This window comes from Solea solea, chromosome 2 (genome assembly GCF_958295425.1).
Source record: "Solea solea chromosome 2, fSolSol10.1, whole genome shotgun sequence".
Classification (NCBI taxonomy): Eukaryota; Metazoa; Chordata; class Actinopteri; order Pleuronectiformes; family Soleidae; genus Solea; species Solea solea.
In genome coordinates, this window is record NC_081135.1 from 13,620,503 (window position 1) to 13,643,537 (window position 23,035).

At 40.3% G+C, this 23,035-nt stretch overlaps 1 protein-coding gene across 1 annotated transcript; it reads left to right on the forward strand.

Moving 5' to 3' along the window:
- The first annotated feature begins 9,638 nt into the window (after nucleotides 1–9,638).
- LOC131475751 (interleukin-10 receptor subunit beta-like) lies at nucleotides 9,639–22,371 on the forward strand. The gene is made up of 7 exons (XM_058654068.1): nucleotides 9,639–9,830; nucleotides 11,793–11,916; nucleotides 13,714–13,895; nucleotides 16,773–16,927; nucleotides 17,160–17,310; nucleotides 19,756–19,901; nucleotides 21,956–22,371. The coding sequence occupies exons 1-7, from the start codon at nucleotides 9,773–9,775 to the stop codon at nucleotides 22,112–22,114; spliced, it is 975 nt and encodes a 324-aa protein (XP_058510051.1). The 5' UTR covers nucleotides 9,639–9,772; the 3' UTR covers nucleotides 22,115–22,371.
- The last annotated feature ends 664 nt before the right edge of the window (nucleotides 22,372–23,035 follow it).

Here is a 23,035-nt window from a genome sequence, read left to right on the forward strand (position 1 = left end):
GCTATTAGTATGTGTATTATTACTGTAAAGCATTAATGTAGATTCTTTGAACTCTGTTGTCCAGCACTTTTCTTCCATTCATGTGGTTACTGGTTTCATTGACCAGGTGAAAATGTGACTTTTTGGTTCATAGGCCTGTTCTTTAAATTTACATAGAATGAAATATGCTGACATTTCTTCTCCTTTACGTCATCATGGAAGTGGTATCTGGACTAAAATTAAATGGTGATTGCAGAAACTAGAAAAAATTTGGTCTCCACCTGTATGAAAGTCAGACAGCTGATAACCTAAGGGGAAATAAAGTATAATGTGCTTGAGAAGAGTTGTATGGAGTATAGACTTGTAGTCAAGACCACCTAAACCGAGACCAAGACAATACCAAGACCAAGTTGAGACAAGACGAAGACTGGAAAAAAAAACCAGACAAGTGTTGAAGTTACACCATATCTTACATGAATTGAAGAACAGCAGCATACTGGGGTCCAGCCGCAGTTTACATTCAATACATATTAGAAGGTATTATTTATACAGAGACAGAGTCATGTGACTACAACAACTGGGAAATAAGTAACTGATTGAAATCATACTTAATGTGTAGATGAAATTGAAGATACACAATTATGAACTTGAAATTACATCATGACCAATTGTAGTAGCCAAATTACACTGTATGATATCAACTTCAAAGAATAAGGACAAGTGCTTAGAACAGGGGTGTCAAACTGAAATACAGTGGGCCCGAAATTAAAAAAATGCTACAAGGGTTCAACGTTTTATTGAAAACTTATTTAAACAAACTTATTGCACACATTGAACCTGGAATTAACAATGCCTATATATTATTGCCTATAAAAGAGCATAAATTATGAAATAATAAATAAATAAAAATATGAAAACATTTTCTACTGGCAAACAACAGCCAAAAGTAATTTACTTAAAATAAAAATAAAACGTACTGTAATAGCAAAAGAAAAAAATTAAAAAATGAAACTATTAAAAACTGAAAATGTGTCAAAGCACTGTTTGCTTCTCTGTAATGCTCACTAGTCTGAGCCACATGCTTGGTGTCTCATCTTGGATACAAGTTCATCACTGTCTGGGGTCAGGCTCTGAGCTGAGGAAATACTCAGGGTTGAGTGAAGGTGTTCATCAGTAAGACGACTCCTGTGTGAAGTTTTGTTTATTGTTTAAGTAGGTGCTGCCAAGCAGAGAGCGTTTGAGCAGCCTGAGCGCAGCTGGGGCATTGTGTCAGGGATGAAACGTGGAAACTCTGCAGCGCCCACAGACTCATATTTGGCCTGTGTCACTGCATTGGAGCTCAATCAGCTCCATTTGGAGGTTTGATGGAGCACTTTCCACATCAGCTGCAAATGGATTACTGGCTTTGCACATTCAGGTGGCTCGTGATGTCACACAGAAACACAACTTCACACGGAAACTTTTTATTTCGGAGCTCTGTTGTGTCACTCCCTTTGCTTACCATGAACTCAAAGATCTCCTCACGCAACTTGAAAAATCTTTCCAGCACCTTTGGCTTAGCCATCGCACCTCTGTGTGATAGGGCAAGTCACCATATTCTGGACTTAACAGCAGAAAAGACTTGAATTGGCAGTGATTTAAATGTTTGGCTTGAATAAAGTTAACTAGCAGCGATGACAGGTTTTTAGAACTGCAATGTCATTTATACTGATATCGACTTTTAATTATAGGATAATAATAATAATGATGGTGATGATAAACCACTCTTTTGACCGCACATCTGTTGTCAGTGCAACAAGTTTATCCTATGGCAGCCCCATTTTATTTACACATTTAAACAGCTCTTCAAAGAGATCTTTCCCCGTTGTGCCATGCATTGAGTGTAATCCCAAAAACTTTTTTGTCTTCTCCACGGATGAAAATTGACAGCTGGGCAGTATCAGAAGTGTTGGTGCTCTCATCCACACCAAGGAAGTGTGCGAGGAATTTTTTTCCCTTTCCCACCAGCTGTTGTTGGAGATTGGCAGCAAGGTGACGCACACGGTCAGCAACGGTGTTTCGGCTCAGGCTCACATTTAAAAATGATTGTCTTTTTTCTGGGCACACAGTTTGGGAAACCAAACCTGCACATGGTTCTGCCAGTGTGAAAGGTCTATGCCTGGTCTACTAAGAGCCTAAAAATATCAAGCCAAACCGTACCGAACTGTAGATCAGTTAAAACTACTTAATAATGCTAAAAACGTGGGTTAATCTCCAACAACAACCAGGAGTCTGGTGTAAAGTCACAAGTCACTCATGTGTGTGTGTTGCTTATAAAACAAAGTCACCGCAGTTTCAAGCAGCCGTGCAGTGATGACTCCGCCCACGTTAAGTAGGTACTTTTTTGTAGTATCGACTATATATTTTGCACTATAATGTTTATTATCAATTGTAACATAATATAATATAATAATACATTATGACCACCCTATTTGTTGAGTGGGTGCACACAGGAAGGGGGATCTGGGTGTCCTCCTAAAAAAAATAAATTTGTTCAGATTCATAGCCTTTTGCTTTTTGACTTATTATTAAGATTTATTTTAAACTTTCATATTCAAAGTGAAGCACTAAGTATGGTTTACTGAAGTTAAATTGAAAAATTAATTAATTAATTCATTCATTAAATCATCACTTGTTTAAGTTATTTAATATGCTTCAAAAAAAAAAAAACACTCGATTGGGGGCCCCCTTGTGGCTAGCAGGCCCTTAGTTCACTTATGCCTCGGGACGGCCCTGGTAGTCATCATGGTGTGGTGGGATTTTTCGAGGGGTGGGGCATGGTGCGATTTCAAAAGGGAAACTTATGCAGTAATGGAGAAAATGAAAGAGCAATGTTTTTTTACCGTAGGTGAAAAAGTAGAAGAAGAAGAAACGGCTGGTTTTACTTTGTAGCAAACATGTTTCCCGCAGCTGCCGTGTCCTCCCATCCCCACTTCCACAAAGACTTCCACAGCATCACAAACGCAACATAAAAGTTGACTTTTTTCTCTTCACGAGAGTCCAAATTAAAACCAAACCAAATAAAACAGCATTTGTACAACATGACACGACCGAGCGACGGCTGTTTTCTCTCTCACACAGTCCAACTAAAGTCTCAACTTACATTCACTACGTTTCACTGCTTTTTTCCCTCAAGGACACTGATGTGTGTTATCACGCAAAAAAAAATAAAAATAAGAGTAATTGATTTTTGATTTTTTTTTAAAAAGTTAATTGCTCTTGGGGGGCCCTGGTGGCCACGCTTAGTTCCTTATGCCGGCTCTGTTTGAAGTTGTTCGCCTGTACCTATTATGTTTTTATGGTTAAGAGGCCACAACAAATGTCATATTCAAAATTGTAATTGCTCATTTTATTTAAATACTTTTACTTTCCTCCTGGGTCATTCTGTATCAGTTAATAGTCATCTCTACATACTTTTTTTTAAATGCACTCCGTTTTGCTGATTTTTTTATCTCCTCATCCAGATTATTCCACTGACTGACACCCGTGACCGATACGGTAAAGGATTTTAATGTAGTTCTTACCCTTCTCTGCCTGAACATCATGTTCGCTCTTAGATTGTGTCCCTCCCCTCTGGTCAGGAATAATATCTGTAGATTGTGAGGGAGGCTTTTGTTGGCAGCCCTGTACATCATCTGCACTGTGCGGTATTTTATTAAGTCATATAATTTGAGTATTTTTGATTTGATAAATAGTTGATTTGTATGTTCTCTGTAACTGGCGTAGTGTAGAATTATCAAGGCTCTTACTTCTAATACTTAAGTACATTTTATATCAGAAAATGACTTTTGATACAATAAGTACAATAAATGTCAGGTACTGTAAGACTTTTAAATAATATACTTAAAGGTGACTTTAACTTCTACCAGTCATTTTCTGGTAAGATACTTGCACTTTTGCTCAAGGATCGCTTTCAAGTACTTTATACAAGACTGACCGATAGTAACTATAAGACAAGCAGCCTCCCCAGGAATCAGTGGTGAAGTGAGAGCAGGTCTTAGTGCATCACACGGTCACAGCTCCGTATGTGTATGTGTTAATTTTCCTTTTCCCTAATAGGAGTGTTAGTATGGAGGACCAAAAGGGCCAAAATTAAATAAATAAATACACCATTAAATCATTCATTAAATGTGTCATTAAATAATTAAATTTTTCATGAAATAACTAAATGTGTCATTAATTAATTAAATGTGTCATGAAATAATTAAATGTGTCATTAATTAATTAAATGTGTCTTTAATTAATTAAGTGTATTTAATTAATTAATTACACATTTAGAATTCTTGAAATGCCTTTCCACTTTCATAACCTTTTCTTTTAATTCCAGTTCTGGAGTTGGACTTCCATTTTTTATTACTTGAAGTTTTTCTGTAAAAGGCTGCCTTGACAAAGGTGATGCTATCAAGCTAGCCACAACATCGCTCTCTCAACCTCTCTCAGCACTCCAGGGGGCGTGTCGCGTCGTGTGTCTGTGGTCTGCAGTTAGACCTGTGCTGTACGGACTTCATGAAGGCCTAGGATCTTTTGTTTTTGGCCCACCCACTTAAAATCAAACCGTGATTGGTCAATTTTCCCATCACTCTCCAAAGCAAAACACATAGCTTAGCCTTCTCCGGGATTCGAGAAGTCCTAACCAATTAATGAGCCAGATAACCGGGCCTAACAGAGACAGACAATTCTGATTGGATAACATGTTTCAGGACAGTAACCCTTTCATTGCTGATGGGAACTTGTCTGTAAACTTAACTTTAGAACATAGATGAGAGAACATTTATTAAATGTATTACATTAAATTAAATGATGTAGATTTTTTAAATATATATATATATATATATATTTAATACTCATATTTTTTGGTCCAGAATTAATGTTGGGCCGTAGAAGGCCCTGAAGGTTCCCCACTGATTAAAATATAGAATATAACATTACATTACATTACATTTCATTTAGCAGACGCTTTTATCAAAGCGACTTACAATAAGTGCATTTAAACATTTCAAGTAAGCCAAACTATAAAGTGGTAGCCATAAGTGCGATGTACAAGTTAGTGTTTTTTTTTTGTCATCGTCGTCGTCTTAGTCGAGGAGTCAAAAGAAAGGTGTTTTTAGTTGGCGGCAGAAGATGTAGAGGCTTTCTGCTGTCTGTAGATAAAGATCTATGTCCATATCTCGAGATGTCTGTAGTGTTTTGGTGCAACCACTTGGTGTCGCTAGAGTATTGGGTTCTCCTATGTGTTTGTATGTTACCTCTGAATTAAGTGCAGTAAATGTGGCTACAAGCCTTGACTAGACTGAGTCTCAATGCATCTCTTTGCTATATAGAACAAACACAATAGTGGCGACGAGGATAAAACGGAATATGATAAAGCGTTGAACTACTTAATACAATCGGACATTCTGTAATGTTGGGAAAGACTTTACACACGGACAATTTGGAAGACAACATAATTCGAAGCCCCTGGCGTGAGTAGCTAACATGGCATCATACATAGGAAGACTAGATGCATTCGATAACTCCACGGAGGATTGGAACACTTTCGATTCCATAAACGGAATCAAACAAAAGAAGAGACTATTGTAGCATATGTAGCAGAGCTAAGAAGACTTTCAGAACATTGTCAGTTTGGACATGCCCTGAGCGAGGCACTACGAGATCGATTAGTCTGTGGTCTTAGACATGAAGGAATCCAGAAAAGACTCTTAACGGAGGCTGATCTCACGTTCAAAAGAGCATTAGAGATTGCAGTGTCGATGGAAGCCGCGGCTAAAGACACAGTGGAACTGCAAGATGGAGTGAAAAGCGAAAGTGTTTATCAACTGGCCATGAGAACAACACACAGGCAGTCAGAACAGGACAAATGCTACAGGTGCGGTGGCTATCATTTATCATCTCAGTGTAGGTTCAGAAATGAACAATGTAGGAAATGTGGAAAAACTGGACACATCCAAAGAGTGTGTCGCAGTAAAAAAACGCAAGACTGATTTCAAGAGCCAGGACAATCGAAGAGGCAACAGACGCGTGCATAATGTCACAGAAATATCAGATAGTGAGAGTGAGGATGCATTGGCAAGCCTGCAATTGCACAGCATACATGGAAGGGATGTACAGATGATCTGGCTTAACCCAAAAATGAATGGACAGGTGATTAAAATGGAACTGGACACCGGCTCAGCTGTTTCAGTAATCTCAAAGAAAGACTATGACACATTTTTTGGCAAAGTAAAGGTGAGCCCGATGTCTACCCTCCTCAAAACCTGTACAGGAGAGAAAGTTGTCCCTCTTGGTGTGCTGTCAGTGCGAGTTGAACGAGTTGGACGTGAATGACTGCGGAAGCTAAAGCTTGATTGGAGTGCCATAAAGAGCCTGCATGTTTTGTCCAAAGCGTCAGATTCAACTGAGGCCAAGCTGAACCAGATCCTGGATGAAGCGGCGATGGTGTTCAAGGACGGAAGTGAAAAATTACACTCAAAGAAGGTGTTCAACCAAAATACCACAAGGCTCGGCCTGTCCCCTATGCTATTCAGCCTGTTGTGGAGAAGGAACTGAACCGCCTCGAAGCCGATGGAATACTTTCCAAAGTCGACTGGAGTCCTTGGGCTACTCCAGTGGTCCCAGTCATGAAAAGAAATGGCACAGTTAGGCTTTGTGGCGACTTTAAAGTCTCTGTTAACCCAGTACTTCTGATTGAGCAATATCCACTGCCGAGAATTGAAGATATTTTTGCTAAATTGTCTGGCGGGCAACGTTTTTCAGAAGCATACCTCCAGATGGAAATGGAAGAAGACAGATGTTTTTGACCATCAATACCATCAAGGGTTTGTACCGATACAATAGGCTCGTGTTCGGCGTGGCCTCCGCACCAGCAATATGGCAAAGAGCCATGGACCAGGTGTTACAAGGGGTACCAGGCACACAATGCTACCTCGATGACATCATAGTGACGGGAGACACTGATATCGCTCACCTCGAGAACCTGAGACCTGAAAAGACTTGAAGAATACGGACTCCGAGCGAGGAGGGACAAATGTGAGTTCTTCAAATCTAGTGTCACATATTGTGGACACACCATTGATGCAAACGGACTATACAAATGTCAAGAGAAAATCCAGGCAGTGTTGAAGGCCCCTCAGCCTCAAGATGTTTCACAGCTGAGATCTTTTCTGGGGTTTGTGTACTATTATCACAGATTCTTGCCCAACGTGGCGACGGTGCTCCATCCCCTGAATCTGCTCCTCCAAGTAGGGTGGAAATGGATGTGGACCGGGGACTGTGAACGTGCGTTCCAAGAAGCAAAGAAGCTTGTGACATCACCCACGGTCCTAACGCACTACAACCCTTCTCTGCCCGTCAAGCTGGCATGTGATGCTTCACCGCATGGCATTGGGGCAGTGATATCTCACATTATGGATGACGGCAGTGAACGGCTTTCACATCTCGATCCTTAACTACAGCAGAGAAAAACTATGCCCAGATCGACAAGGAGGCACTGGGCTTAGTGTGGGGGGTGAAGAGGTTTAATCAATACTTGTTTGGAAGATAATTCACACTCATTACTGACCTTCAGCCCCTCATGTCAATTTTCAGCCCTCAAAAATGGGTTCCAGCGACCACGGCTGTTCATATGCAGCGCTGGGCATTGTCTCTCGGGGGATACCAGTACAAGATAGAGTTCCGGAGGACTGCGGACCATGCAAATGCAGACGGACTGTCACGCTTGCCTCTGAATGATAGGAACAACAAACAGGAGATGGCTGTCTTTTAGACATGTTCACCCTCAACCAGATTGAAAGCCCGCCCGTCACCGCTGAAATGGTACAGGCTGAGACTAGACGCGACCAGACATTGTCCCAGGTTTACTTGGCCACACAAACTGGCTGGACCACAGTCCACACAACCATCTTAGCTCCTTTCTATCTCCGTACGAATGAACTTACCTTGAATACTGGCTGTGTCATGTGGGGAATAAGGGTTATCATACCTCAGAACCTCAGATCTAAGGTTTTGGAGGAACTACATTCTGGCCACCTGGGAGTCGTTAAAATTAAGGCGCTGGCGAGGAGCTTTGTGTGGTGGCCCGGAATTGACCAAGATGTTGAGCGTGTGGCGATGCAATGTTCAGGCTGCCAGCAGGTGCAAAATGAACCAGCACGTTCCCACTTCACCAGTGGGAATGGCCTGCATCTCCAAGGCAACGCATTCATGTGGACTTTGCAGGGCCTTTCATGGGCACAAACTTCTTAGTAGTAGTGGATGCATGTTCCAAATGGCCAGAGGTCTTCACCATGAACTCCACCACAGCAAGCCAAACAATCACAGTGCTCAGAGATCTCTTTGCCAGAACTGGAGTTCTAGAGCAACTAGTCAGTGATAATGGTCCCCAATTCACGAGTGAGGACTTCCAGACATTTCTGAAGAACAATGGAATCCGTCATATCAACTCAGCCCCCTGGCATCCAGCAACCAATTGCCAGGCTGAAAGGTTTGTTCAGACTTTAAAACAAGGCCTTAGATTGATGAGTAATGATCATATCACATTACACCAAAAGCTTAGTAATTTCCTGTTGCCTACAGAAATGCTACACATGCCACCACCAACCAGTTATGCTTTTCCTAGGACGACATCTTCGCTCCCGATAGGACATTCTCCAGCCAAACAAGAGACGCACTGTCCAAGGCAGGCAAATCCGACAGGCTCAGAGAGCCAGTGATGGGAAACTGCGACACTTTGCCATTGGACAGTGTGTATTAGCAAGGAGTTACAGAGGAGATCACAAATGGGTCCCGGCCACAGTAAAAGAACGACACGGCCCACTGTCTTACACTGTTGAAGTTAGATCAGGCATGTTTGGCGGCGCCATATCGATCAGCTGAGGAACTTCGGACTGACTGTGGAGGAAGACTTGTCCATGGTGTCTGCCGCTGCTGAAAATGGAGGGCTGACAGCGCCACCTGAACCCTCTGCAATGGACTGTCAGCCCGCCACTATCCCCACATCCTCCACCGACACCAGTGTTCTTGTGGGAAATCAGGCGGACATGCCCGGGAAAGAGGGACGCTATCCCACTCGTATACGCAAGCCCCCTCAAAGACTGATAGAGGAATAACTTCTTAGCTATATAGCTAATTTCAAATGTTCTATATAGTTAATTCCAAATGATTAATATTGAACATGTTTATTACAGTCAGTTTCATTGATTGATTAATTCAGAAGCAATTGTTACGTTTACACTAAATTGTAGTGTTTTGGAGCAACCACTTGGTGTCGCTAGAGTATTGGGTTCTCCTATGTGTTTGTATGTTACCTCTGAATTAAGTGCAGTAAACGTGGCTACAAGCCTTGACTAGACTGAGTCTCAATGCATCTCTTTGCTATATAGAACAAACACAATAGTGTCCTTTGTACAGTTTTACAGGCGTCTCTTTTACTATTGTGGTCAATGGGAAAATTGCTTTTTGGGCCGCGTGAGTATTTTTTGTTGCAGTACCACGAGTGGCCACCATGGTAAAATTGTCTTCAAGGCAGAGGGGGCGGTGCTCTATCCAGTTCTTATAATACATCCATGGTGACACCCCCTTCGGCTTTTACAGCGTTACACAGGAGTTTCGTTTCCGTGAACATCCCGCCCACTCAGTCACTGAAAGATACCAGGAAATGCACGGCAGAGACTGTAAACGAAACATACTCACACACACATGCACGCTGAGCTGGACTGGACTGGATCACAGAGACTGACAGTAGAAGTTTGAGGACAACATGTCAGCGTGTGTGTTCGCCTTCATTCTGACACTGTCAGCGTTAAGCAGAGCCACAGGTACTTAAGTGTTCTGTTAGAATGACCTACAAATACTTCACCTGTCTCTGTGTGTGTGTGTGTGTGTGTCTGTCTGTGTGCGCGCGCACTCGCTGTTTCCCTCTCTCCCTCTTTGTCTCTATGTTTGTGTTTTCTCTCTTGCCCTCCCTGACTTGTGTGAGATTTTGCGCTCTCTTTCAATGTCCACCAGTGTTTTCTGTGTGTTGTATTTCTCTGTGTAAAGACTTACTGACATGTTTTAAACATCAAGATGCCTTTTTTGTAGCTTGCGTGTGGTTTTTGACACCAGGAGGATGATTTGAAGAACAATACTGACACTGTGCTTTTATTGAAGCCAACATTCTGACTGTACTGATCACTGAATGTTCTCTCACTGAGCACTTTGGGAAAAACCTACACTATACTTTGTGTAGTTCCTCATTTTGCCCCATACTTCTTTGTGACAATGAATTTACATGTTGGAAACTTAACTCTGAGATTCTGCTCCATGGTGATATCACACATTTGTGCAGCTGTTCTTCTTAGGATGACACACACACACAGAACAAACAGAGTCATGGTTTCAAAGACTGAAAGATCTCATTAACTGTATAAACTTGTAACCTGATACAGTTGTTGTGTATCTGCTCCTGGTCTCTCTCTCTCTAATGTCTCTACCTCATCTCCCTCTTGTCCTTTCTCCCCCCCCCCCCCTTTATATCCCCCACCTCTCCGCTGTCCCCCATTTTTCCTTTCACCCCAACCGTCGAGGCAGATGACCGCACATCTCTGAGCCTGGTTCTGTCAGAGATTTCTTCCTGTTAAGAGGGAGTTTTTTCTCTCCACTGATGCCTAGTGTTGCTCATTGTGTGAACTGTTGGGGTTCTCTGCTCTCCTTGATGTTGTCTATGTACAGTGCCTTAAGATAATGTATGTTATGATTTGGCGCTATACAAATAAAATTGAATTGAATTGAATTGAATTGAAAGAATAGATAATGTAAAAAAATTTAATGCAACTAGCTAATTTTTTTTGTTTATTCATTTTGCACAGAGGAAATGTTGTGTTGATTTTCAGGTGTGAGAAAATATGATAGTCCTAATCACTGGATCAGATATCAAATTCTGACACTATCCAAGCATCCTATTTTTCACTTGCTACACTATTAACAGACTGTAAGAATGTAAATAACAGTAACATGATTTTAGCTGCGTTGTGTTGTGGGCTGCTTATTTCTTCTCTATGGGAGAAGAATTTTGTTTACACAGTGGGAGAATTATGTCTTTGAAATAGCTTGAAATGGCACAAATGTGTATCAGTTTGATATTGTGATACACGCAGTAGTGATATTCACTACGGAAGATAATGAATGACCTCTGTAGTTAGGGGCAGGGGTGAGTGTTTTTTTTAAGAATTAAAATAAGCTCTGAATTTATTTTTTTTTAACAGGTTAATGTTTGCTGGTTTATTTGCTTCATATAACAAAGAAATCATCATTAAAACTGAATAATTTTGGTTTGTGGACTAAACAATACATTTGAGAACATGATCATTTATTTGGAGGTGATCGACATTGTTCTACATTTGGCATTTTATGGACCAAATGATTAATCCATAAATCAAGAAAATAATTGATTATTGATTAATCAATAATGAAAATAATCATGTGATGCAGCTATATTGCAAACCTCAGCACCTAAAAAAACAAAAACAATTATTAATTGCTAATTAATTCAGCAGAAAACATGGACTGGCCTGTACATGATTAGTCTGTATTAGTCATAAATAGCTGTTAACATGGTTTGTGTTTTTGGGTTCACTCAGAAAATCAAATCATTCACACACCAACCGTCTGATCTATTCTGATATTTGATGTGAAGCTCCTCATATGTATGACCTGTTGACTTAATAGTTCCTACCCATTCCTGAAAGTGGGCCAAATACATTTCTAACTTCATTTATCTTATTATCTGGTCTATACAGTGGAATCAGGATTCGTCAGCACACCCACTAATGTCACTTTGACTTCCTACAACATGAACCTGGTGCTGAGGTGGAGTCCACCTGAAGGAGCAGCCAGCAACCTGCTCTACTCAACTGAGTATAAGTGAGTCAACATTATTCTCCAAATCTCTGATTTGATTTGAAACCTCCTCTGGCATGCCGACAGGACACCACATTGGGGTGTGGTTAAATCCTCGATTCAACCTTTGCTTTCAAAGGTCGAGATTGTGACGTTATTTTGATCAATATTCAATTTACAATATCGAGATGCTGACTCCGGGCCACACGGTGGTGTAGTGGTTAGCACTCTCGCCTTGCAGCGAGAAGACCCGGGTTCTTGCCCCGGTTGGAACAAGGGTCTTTCTGCATGGAGTTTGCATGTTCTCCCTGTGTGTGCGTGGGTTCTCTCCGGGTTCTCCGGCTTCCTCCCACAGTCCAAAAACATGCAGTGTGGGGATAGGTAAATTGACCATAGGAGTGAGTGTGAGAGTGAATGGTTGTTTGTCTCTATCTGTGTGTGGCCCTGCGATGGACTGGCGAACTGTCCAGGGTGTACCCCGCCTATCGCCCGATGTAGCTGAGATTGGCACAGCACCGCCCTCTGGTGGAGGATAAAGCGGTAGATGATGACTGACTGACTAGTCAACACTAAACTTAGCACAGCCACCATCTAAACCTGTTTGTGTTAACAGCTACAGCTGATGTCTTCATTTCTGGTTTCATACAATATGTTAGGTACAATGTTTCACATTGTTTAGGCTACATATTAAATCCCTTTTTATATTCAACCTACAAAACAAAGCTCAAAGACTCTTAATTGTAAAAAGTATGTCAACATATCACATTTAAAAAGCAGTTCAATTCAATATTCAACATTTGTACTTACAAAAAAGATGGGGTGGAGTGGTTGGGGGATATAGTTTATTAAAAAAGAAATTTACTATTTATTTATTTATTTGCGTCACTGGTATCTGTCTTTTTTGCATGTGCAAAGGTCAGTCAGTCAGTCAGTCATCATCTACCGCTTTATCCTCCACCAGAGGGTCGCGGGGGGTGCTGTGCCAATCTCAGCTACATCGGGCGATAGGCGGGGTACACCCTGGACAGTTCGCCAGTCCATCGCAGGGCCACACACAGATAGAGACAAACAACCATTCACTCTCACACTCACTCCTATGGTCAATTTGGAGTGTCCAATTTACCTATCCCCACATTGCATGTTTTTGGACTGTGGGAGGAACCCTTGTTCCAACCGGGGCTCGAACCCGGGTCTTCTCGCTGCAAGGCGAGAGTGCTAACCACTACACCACCGTGTGCAAAGGTGTGCCTGAAAAATCACTTTTTCTCTCAAGTCATTTGTTTTCCTCCTACTTTTTCTAGTTAAGTAATGATTCTGGTTTATGTGTGCCCTCTGCTGGTATAAAACATAATTTCACAGCATGTGAGTTGTGGAGGAATGACAAATGAATCAAATGAAAGAGAAATTCTTAATGGAAATTAACCAACAACTAACATCCACATCCCTGGTCATACGCATTCATTCTCACACATGTAATGCCCTCACTCAAACATTAACTGTCCCCCATTTTCCGGTCGAGGCAGATGGCTGCACATCTCTGAGCCTGGTTCTGTCAGAGATTTCTTCTTCTGTTAAGAGGGAGTTTTTTCTCTCCACTGATGCCTAGTGTTTGCTCATTGTGTGAACTGTTGGGGTTCTCTGCTCTCCTTGATGTTGTCTATGTACTGTGCCTTGAGATAATGTATGTTATGATTTGGCGCTATACAAATAAAATTGAATTGAATTGAATTGAAAGTGAATTAAGGTTTATCCATCACAAACACTAATAAAGTGAAAGCACTGCAGCCACATTGCTAACAACCATACAATGTGTGTCCACAGAACGTCAGTCACAGACTACTCAGTAGGATTTGTCAACATCTCCGCGCTGGAATGTGACTTTACTCGCCTCAGCCATCTCTTCATCTCAGAGCACGGAAAGTACTCTGGCAGAGTGCGAGCACAGGTGGGATCAGAGACTTCTGCCTGGGTGGAAAGTAACAGCATTACCTTGGATAAAGACAGTGAGTAGTGGCTCAGTGTGATGTGACTTTTAATGCGAAAACTGTCCATGAATGTAAATTGTAAATGGTCTGTATTTATAGCTCTTTTCTAGTCTTTATGACCACTGGAAGCTGCTTTACACTGCAGTTTTGCCATTCACCCATTCACCCATTCACACGCAATCACTCACACATTCATACAGCGCATTTATGTGCAGCTCATTTCCTATCACACATCTTTCATACCCATTCACACACTGCCGGCACAGCCACTGGGAGCATCATGGGGCCAAGTGTCTTGCCTAAGGACACATCGGCATGTGAGACTGTTCTCCAACGAAACATAACTATGGGTTGTATGCAGGAATTGTGACCGATAGGTACATTTTTAAAAGTCCCTTGTCGTAGTATACTGTAAATAACAGTATACTACTGTATTATACTGTATAGTATTGTGCCACTTCCTGTTTCCACTGGTGTTAAGTTATGTTTCTCTTGCTCTCTACTGTTAGACAATCTCTGCTCTTATTCTACTGTTACAATCAATTCACTGAACAAGCACTTGTTTTTTAAAAGGATTATTGCTTTCACCTTCTCTTGGCGACACTTTACCTGAACTCTTTATCTTTCAAGTAGATTCACACAAGCGTTCAATTATTTTTAAATACTGAAGGAAACTGAACATAAAATAAATTATCAGCAATTGTTAAGAACTACATCTATATTTAAAACTGAAGTTTGATGCTATGATATGAAGAGTGAAATGCTATGATTGTGAAGAGACTTGGAAGGAAACTTAGAGGCCAGGTATGAAACCAGTGTATCGTCCTTGAGGATCAGGAAACGTCTCCCTGATGTTCTAAACACAGCAGCTGATGATGACAAGTCAGTTTGTAAAGTGTCTCCATAATGTATATTATAAATAAAATTTAAATGAAATGAAAATATGAAATATCTACCAGCGGGATAAGGTAAGATCCTCCCAATGTCTTTGAATTTACAAAGACCGTGATTGTTGAAGGCTTACACGGTTGGAACCTGGCCTCAGATTTTCTTCTTCTGTGGCCTCATGTATAAACTGTGTGTACGCACAAAAAGCGACGAATGCTTGCTTTCACACACATGACGGCATCAATAAAAATGTACTAGGCCTGAAACTTTGCGGATCGTAGCGCAAACTCTCGAGCTGCTGTGAACATTTTGAGGAGCACTCTGCAAACTCTTGTCAGGCAGAGACACTGCAAGCTCTGAAACTTATCACAGAGTTTCAAAATATAATTTTAGTGTGCCTAAAGTGACAAACACAAATTATTCAGTGACAAACAATACAGATACACCACATAAGTTTGATCCTATTTGGATAACTTATGTGGTTATCCACTAAAGACTTAACACCAATGCAAAAGCCACAACGGAAGTCAGTGTTTCCCAAACTTTCTACGATGTTTGGTAAGTTAATTAAACTAACTTACTTAATCTAATTAAAATTTTATTTTTACGCATAAATATGGTTGGGAAAATTAGTTTGGGAACCCAAAACAATCTCCTGTGACCCATCTGGGTCTGGGTCCTGAGCATAGTTGTGTGGGTGGGTAACGCGTTGGTGATAAGGAGAAGAGACACTGCTAAGGTGGTGTGTGCTCAGCATGGGCCGTCCACTGCTGGAGGAACTGCAGCCAACAATATGTCAAATAAGTTCTCCACTTTAATACCCCACCACCATCCAGTGCACCTGTGTGAGCGGTTATATATAGTATATACCCACTTGATTGTAGGTTTTGTGATCAAACAAAATGTGCTATTAAGTGGACTATTGCTGTTCATGTTTGGTAATGCATGGGTACTCTAACAAGTTATTTTTATTCATAGGTAACACAGTAACATAACAGATTATTTTTATTTGACAGTAACATTGTAACGTTATAAATTATTTTCCAAATAATTTACCCAACACTGGTCCTGACCCAGTCTTTGGGAATCACTGGAGTAGAGGAAGTAACATAAGACATGATACACAAGGACAAAAACTGAAAATAAAGATAACAAATGTAGATCCCGGAAAAATAAATCCAGAAATGAAAGTGGAAATACAGATTAAATGTCAACAGTCCAAAACTGAAAACACTGAAAATGACCAATTATCAGAGGACCGGTGCCCTCCTTGGCTTCCTCCCCCAAACTGTCAAAAGTCTGGTCCAATCACGCTAGCAGATTTCAACTTTGAGAGTGTGGTGGCTGCACTGCACTCACACAGCTTAGTTTTTTCATGGTTGTTTAAAATAATACTGGGCATTATTTCGACCTTAACAAAAATCCATTATAATAATTTTATGGACTAGAGATGTGATCAACGACCCTCTATCGTTTCCACAATGTCAGCATTTTTTTATACTTTATACTACAGTTTCTTCAATCTTTATCCCGGTATGCATTTAAAAAAATAAAAAATAAATAAATCCCGGTATGCATCACATGCATGCGCATACATGTCTGAGTGTTATTCGTGACAGTGCAATTACACTCAGCGCATGTTTTATCGTTCTCCCGACTTTTGACATAAATGTGATGCCATAGAGACCAAAGTTAAAGTTTTTATAGCAACACCGTGTTTTAGGAGGAGTTGCGCTAACTATGGCTCCTGTGCACCATGAAGCCACATTTTTAGACACAGCTAAACATTTAGAGAAGACTACTGGAGAGAGACAGTTTTCACTTTTAACTCTTAATTCTTTACACATGTACTTTTTTTCATATGTTCTCAGCCACTATTTTCTATCATATACAACCTGTGAAGACAAGAATTTTTGAATTTGCTTTGCTTTAAGATTTCATATTCTGAATTGTATTTGTTTGTGTCATTGAACATCACTTTACCATGGATCTCTCTTTCTTCCTCAGCCATCATTGGTTCACCCAATGTCTCTGTCATCTCCAGTGGAGCTACTATTGAAGTCAGCATTAAAGATCCAGTGTTTGCCATCTCCGCACTCAGGAATGTGTACATTTATGCCACTTACAACATCACTTACTGGAAGCACAGCCAGCCGGAAAAGGTGTTTATGTGTGTGGTTTTATTTCCAGTGCATCTTATTACAATTATCGTTCCTGTGTGAAACACTGGGAAGAGCTTTGCCTGTAAGGTCACAATGACCTCATGCTATTACACTTACTGACTTGAAAGAATGTTATTTAGCATATGCAGACACATAGGTGACAAATACAAGTACACACTGATGTAAGAACTCACACTCGGGTACCTGACCTCTTCTCTGTTACCCCCTACAGGCCAGACACATCAGCAAAGTAAGGCAAAACCCATTGGTTCTGAATGACCTGGACCCATGGACTAAGTACTGTGTCCAAGTTCAAATCAACACAGAGAGGAACCCCATACCCAGTAAGCCTAGTGGGATTGTCTGTGAGAGAACCACCAATGGTAAGTGTGATAACCTTTTTTTATTTTGTGTGTGTGCATGTGTGTGTGTATAATATTGTATGATATAGCAAAGAACTATTTTATGTTCCTAGACCCCGCCCACCATGGAACAAGTTAAGTCAAATGGCGCATTTCCACCGGCTCTACTCGCCTCGCCTCTGCATGGCACGATTAGGTTGCATCTCCACTACAAAAAAAGTACCTAAACGTGGGCGGAGTCATCACTGCACGGCTGCGTGAAACTGTGTGGACTTTGTTTTATACACAACACACACACACGAGTGACGAGTGACTTTACACCAGACTCCTGTAGTTGTTGGAGATGAACCCACGTTTTTAGGATTGTTAAGTAGTTTTAACTGATCTACAGTTCGGCACTGTTCGGCTTGATTTCTGTCCACACGTCTCCGGAGCACAGACTCCACAGACTACAGCCGCAGCGGTCTGTGATCGGCGGTGCTGTCCCTAAATACACCAGACTCCTCTGTTAAATATATATTTCCCTGGTAGTTGTTGGAGATTAACCCACGTTTTTAGGATTGTTAAGTAGTTTTAAGAGATCTACAGTTCAGTGACCAGTCAGTGGCTGGCAGTCTGTCCAATCATCGCATAGTACCTACCTAGTACCTCACCTGAGCAGGTACTAAAAATAGTACCTGGTATCAGGTACTATGCTCGTGGAAACGATACTTAAACCGTGCCATGCCGTGGCAAGGCGAGTAGAGTCGGTGGAAACCTATTGTAAGTCGCTTTGGATAAAAGCTTCTGCCAAATGACATGTAATGTAATGAAATACGCCATATAGGCATCTATATTGCCTACTTACAGTGTGTGTGTGTTAAAAATGTCATGTAAAATTATGATTAATTTTATATGACATTTTTAGTAGTGATATAAAGTAGCAATAATTGTGCAGAAGTCCCAAAATAGACTTTTGTTTTTGTTCATAAAAAAAAAAATCCAAGCGGTGAACTGTAGTGACATCACCCATAAGAACCTGAACAACCAGACAACTTGTGTCTTTGCTGGCTGTTTTCATCATACAAGTGAAGATGGTGGATAAAACAGTCGGAGATGATGGAAAATCATGGACATGGAACATTAACACAGCAATTATTTACATTACACTGCCCGTTACTAATGCTGAATATTCAGTGACTCTCTGGAGAAAGATGAAGGGAAGTTAATCAGGAAGTTGAAAGATGTCGCAATACTGCAGGTCACTGTGTTTAAAGTTTAAAGAAAGCCATTAAAACAGTCTTTGAATTTAAATATACTTTTTGTGTTGATTCTACATTCATTCTATGATTTTATATAAATATCTGTTATAAGCTTCAGGTTTCTTTTCACGATTAATTACAGAAAATAGTGCTATTAATTCTTTTTTTAAACGATTGATGGCCCTAATATTTATATTACAAACTCTGACGGGTTTGATCCAGCACTGGTCCCGTTCATTCAATTTAATGTGATTTCCAATGTGATCCAATTCATTCCCTCTTAGGGATGCCATACCAGTTTGCAGAGGCGGACAGAGTACACAGCTTCATTACATGAGTAAAAGTACAGATACCCCTTGCTAAATTTTACTCAAGTACAAGTAAAAGTACTACAGTCAGATGTCTACTTAAGTAAAAGTACTGAAGTACTTGTTTTTAAAAGTACTTGAGTATCTATATACAAGAGTACGTTTTCTAAATATTGCATTACTACTGCCACAGTGCTTACATTTATGTCCTACATGGAGTTATGAAAAATGTTAATGATAATATTATCTGACCATGGAAAGCTGAAGGTGATTGCTGATAGGCTGTTCCAATCAGTGGCGCCTGCACAATCCAATCACGTTTGAGAGGGAAACAACAAATTGGGGGTTTCCGAGATTTTTCTTTCTTTCTTTTTTTTTCTTTTTTTTTTTAGAAGAAGTAACGGGTACTCACGGTTATGGATAGAAATGTAGCGGAGTACAATATTTGCCTCTCAAATGTACTTGAGTAAAGTCATGAGTACTCCCCAAAAATGATACTCGAGTAAAGTACAGATCCCTCATAATTGTACTTAAGTACTGTACTCAAGTAAATGTACTCTGTTACTGCCAGTTTGTCTTGGATTTGAAAGTGATCATTTGTAATTTGTACAATTCTATTCTAGCTTGGTGTGTTTATATATCAGTAATACGATTTTGGAGACTTGGCATTTCATTAAACCAATGGGTCTTTGTCATAAATCTGACGATGCAGAAATGACTGCATTATTGTGAGATATGTTTCTATTATTTTGCCAAATTAATAATTGAAATGTTGCTAAATGTTTATGAGCAGTGGCAAAATCTTAATCTTCCAAATTGATTAGCATTATAATTACCAGTATATACGAATATTGATTATACACATACTGAAACACTGATCCCTTCTGCTGCTGTTGGTCTGATTGATTTTCCTGCAGAGGAAGAAGCTGATTGGGTGCCAGCGTTGGTGACACTGATCTTCTCCGTAGCAGCGATGGCTCTGGTGGTGATCGTAGTGGTGTATCGAAAGAGTATCTCCAACATTCTGTGTCCAAAAGATGCACTGCCCCAGCACTTTAAAGAGGTTTGCTATGTTTCTATGTATTTAGCTGTACACTTGCTGAAAGACTGATTCACTTTCAAATTCAGATCCTGTCAAGTCTCAAGGTAAGCAACAAAATATGATGAGCCCGATTTAGACCTAGATCTAGAGTGCATGGCACAAGTACATAAGGCCACGTCCAACAAACAATTTTGCTGACGCAATTTACCTGACGCAATTTACCTGACGCAATTTACCTGACGCAATTTACCCGCAATTTACCTGACGCATAATCTTAGTGCAAAGTGAGGCCCAAGGTGCAAAGGGGTTGGATTTCGGGTCTGAATTATTCATAGGTGTGTTTTGGGCATAACATCAATGAAGTCAATAAGAGTTTCACTTCCCTTTAAATACCAGGTGCACCATTGCTATTTAAATGGCAAATGCAGGAAACTGGAGAAGTGAACAATTATCTGCTGAAAACCTTTTTTATTTTTAAGGAAGGAAGAAATGTGCCAATGGCTAGTTAGAAGATTGGAATAAGCACTAAAAGTTGATGGTGACAGGAGCACATGGTCTCACATGATGTGACTTTGCTTGAACATATTTTGATTCTCAGCTGATTGACCAGTAACAGTTTATTATGGGGGCAAGAGACAGAAGTACACTAGAAGATTTGAGTCATGTGACCTAACAGCTGTGACACAGCTGTGAATATATCTCAATGATCTGTATTTGCATTCATACAGATGTAGACGCCTCAACAAGACAGACAGATTTGATCATGACATTGTTTCTGAAACAATGTGAGACTAATGTTTCAAACATAAATACATACAAATTAGAGTAGGCTACTTAGCTAAGTACACAGAACTAGCAGAGCACTAAATGTGTGTAGTTATGGAGGACTTTCAGTCATACTGATTAGATATAGAGATGTGAGTTTCTCTGTCTTTCTCTCATTCGCTTCCTGATCCGTCATTAGCAGAATGACTTGATCAGTAAGAGCACTTTCAGTTTGTAATAGAAGAAACTGTTCTGCTGCAGAGAGAATCAAGTTCCTGTTTACACCGGCATGTGCATGACCAGTGAATGAACTGAGAATGGTCATGTGATATACTGTACCTTTTCAGGTGTCATTGTTGAGGCAGATTATTTCTGGTACAGAGCTAAAGCACCGATGATTTCTTTGTTTAAAAGTACTCTTCAGCACATTTTCAGCTCAAATACACTAAACAAGTTGAAGGTTTAAGTCATCCCCATAGCAACCAGCCACTTCCACCTCCAAAGTGGAAAGAAATGGTTATGCCAATTCTGTACCACTGTTTTTTTAATCTAATGTTATTGTTATGGCTGGGACTGTGTGTACTTACCTCACTAAAGTCAAGACATTGCAATTGTATAGATTAATGTTCATGCTTCAAAGAATAAATCAGTTAAGAAACTATGAAAATATTTAGGAGGATCTCATCGAACATATCAGACAGTGAGGGTGCAGACAGACATCGCATCTGTGCTGTGCTCTGTCTCCTAGTGGGCTCTCCGTATCCAACGCAGACTGGATGATTTCCAAGTAATGACCTTTATGACGAGGATCGAGTACAGTCGCGATGAAGTGCAGGGGATCAGAGTAGATCTTACTCGACAGACTCTTAAGAGCGCACTATATTGTTTTCGTTCCCTGGTCCGTCTCAACCTCTGTGTGTAGAAGACGCATTAGTGCTGCAATTCAGGAAATAACGTTAGCCACAGATGCATCAGATGAGCGGATCTCTTTAGTGAACTGCTCAAAGGGGGCGAGAAGAGAGAGAGCGTTCCATTAATCCATTAATAACCACTGGTGTGAAGTGAATGTCGCAGGGAGTTCATAATCTGCGCTGTATGCAGCCAAGTTTTGCTTTTGCAAAAGAGACTTCCCAGCATTTAACAGGTGCTGTTCCACCGTGTACTCACATCTTATTGGAACCGTTAAAATTATTATTTTAATAGTGAGTGACACCTCAGGACACAGGACTGGCCCTGTACTGTTCCCTTCATTTGGATTTGACTTGTACTTGAGTGAACAAAAGCCTGAATCATCTCTTCCCTGTCCCTAGTACCTGTTGACACCCCACAAGGTCAGTATTATCACAGACGACACCTCGGAGGACGGGAGCCCTCTGGAAGCAACAAAGATGACCTGCAGCAAACAGTTGGATGTCACAGTGTCTGTGGACGACAGGACGAGAGACTTAACAGCCAGTGAGGAACAGTGAAATATTCTTTCCTCACTCTACCACTATTGTAGGTAGTGCTTATGCTAGGTGCTACAAGATGCTCATCCACTTGTTTTTGAGAAGAATTCTGTATTTTAAAAATACATTTTGTGAAGTTTTTATAGTTTGGGTTGGTTTTCCTCCCTGTGGCAATATGATGGTTGATGTGAACTGTATTGTGAGTGTCTTTAAAATGTCACGTTTCTGCATGACTGCCATTGTTAATTGAAAGTGAAATAATAAAAATATTTTCTGAGTGTTGGTGTACCTCGCCCTATGTCAGCTGAGATGGATTAGCCCTGACCTTTAACAACACACTGTTAAATGTTTGATGAGTACTGAGTATGAAGCACTTGAAATTACCATTCTTTTCATGGAGATTATCTTGAAAGTATTTTTATATTGAGATTGAGACACATTTGTTTTCCTGGAGTAACAATGTAATCACAGGACACTAAATAATATTGACTGTGTGCTTATGGTTTAAACAATTGTTGGAAATATTAAGGATAGTTAAGTCTAAGTTGTCAATATGGACTAAATATTCAATATTCAAATAAATACATTTTATAGTAAATAAAGGATACTGAAAGATGTTTTTCACAACATCTTCCAGTATCTTTTATTTACTGAAAAATGTGAAAATGTCACAAATGATTGTTAATAATTTACAGTCGTGCAAATTGTAAAATGTGACGTGTAGGAGGAGGTTATGAAATGTAAATTACAAAGGAGTGATGGATAACAATAACACAAATGACAACACTGGTAACAGTAGAAGCTTTATTTGTACAAATAAGTTGCCAAGCACCTAAAGCTGCAGTCTGACATTTGTTGATTTTTGTTGTTGTGGAAGTTATTATTCTGCCTGTTTGGTCTTTGAGGACAGAAACAATGTAACATTATTTGTATGTGAAAACA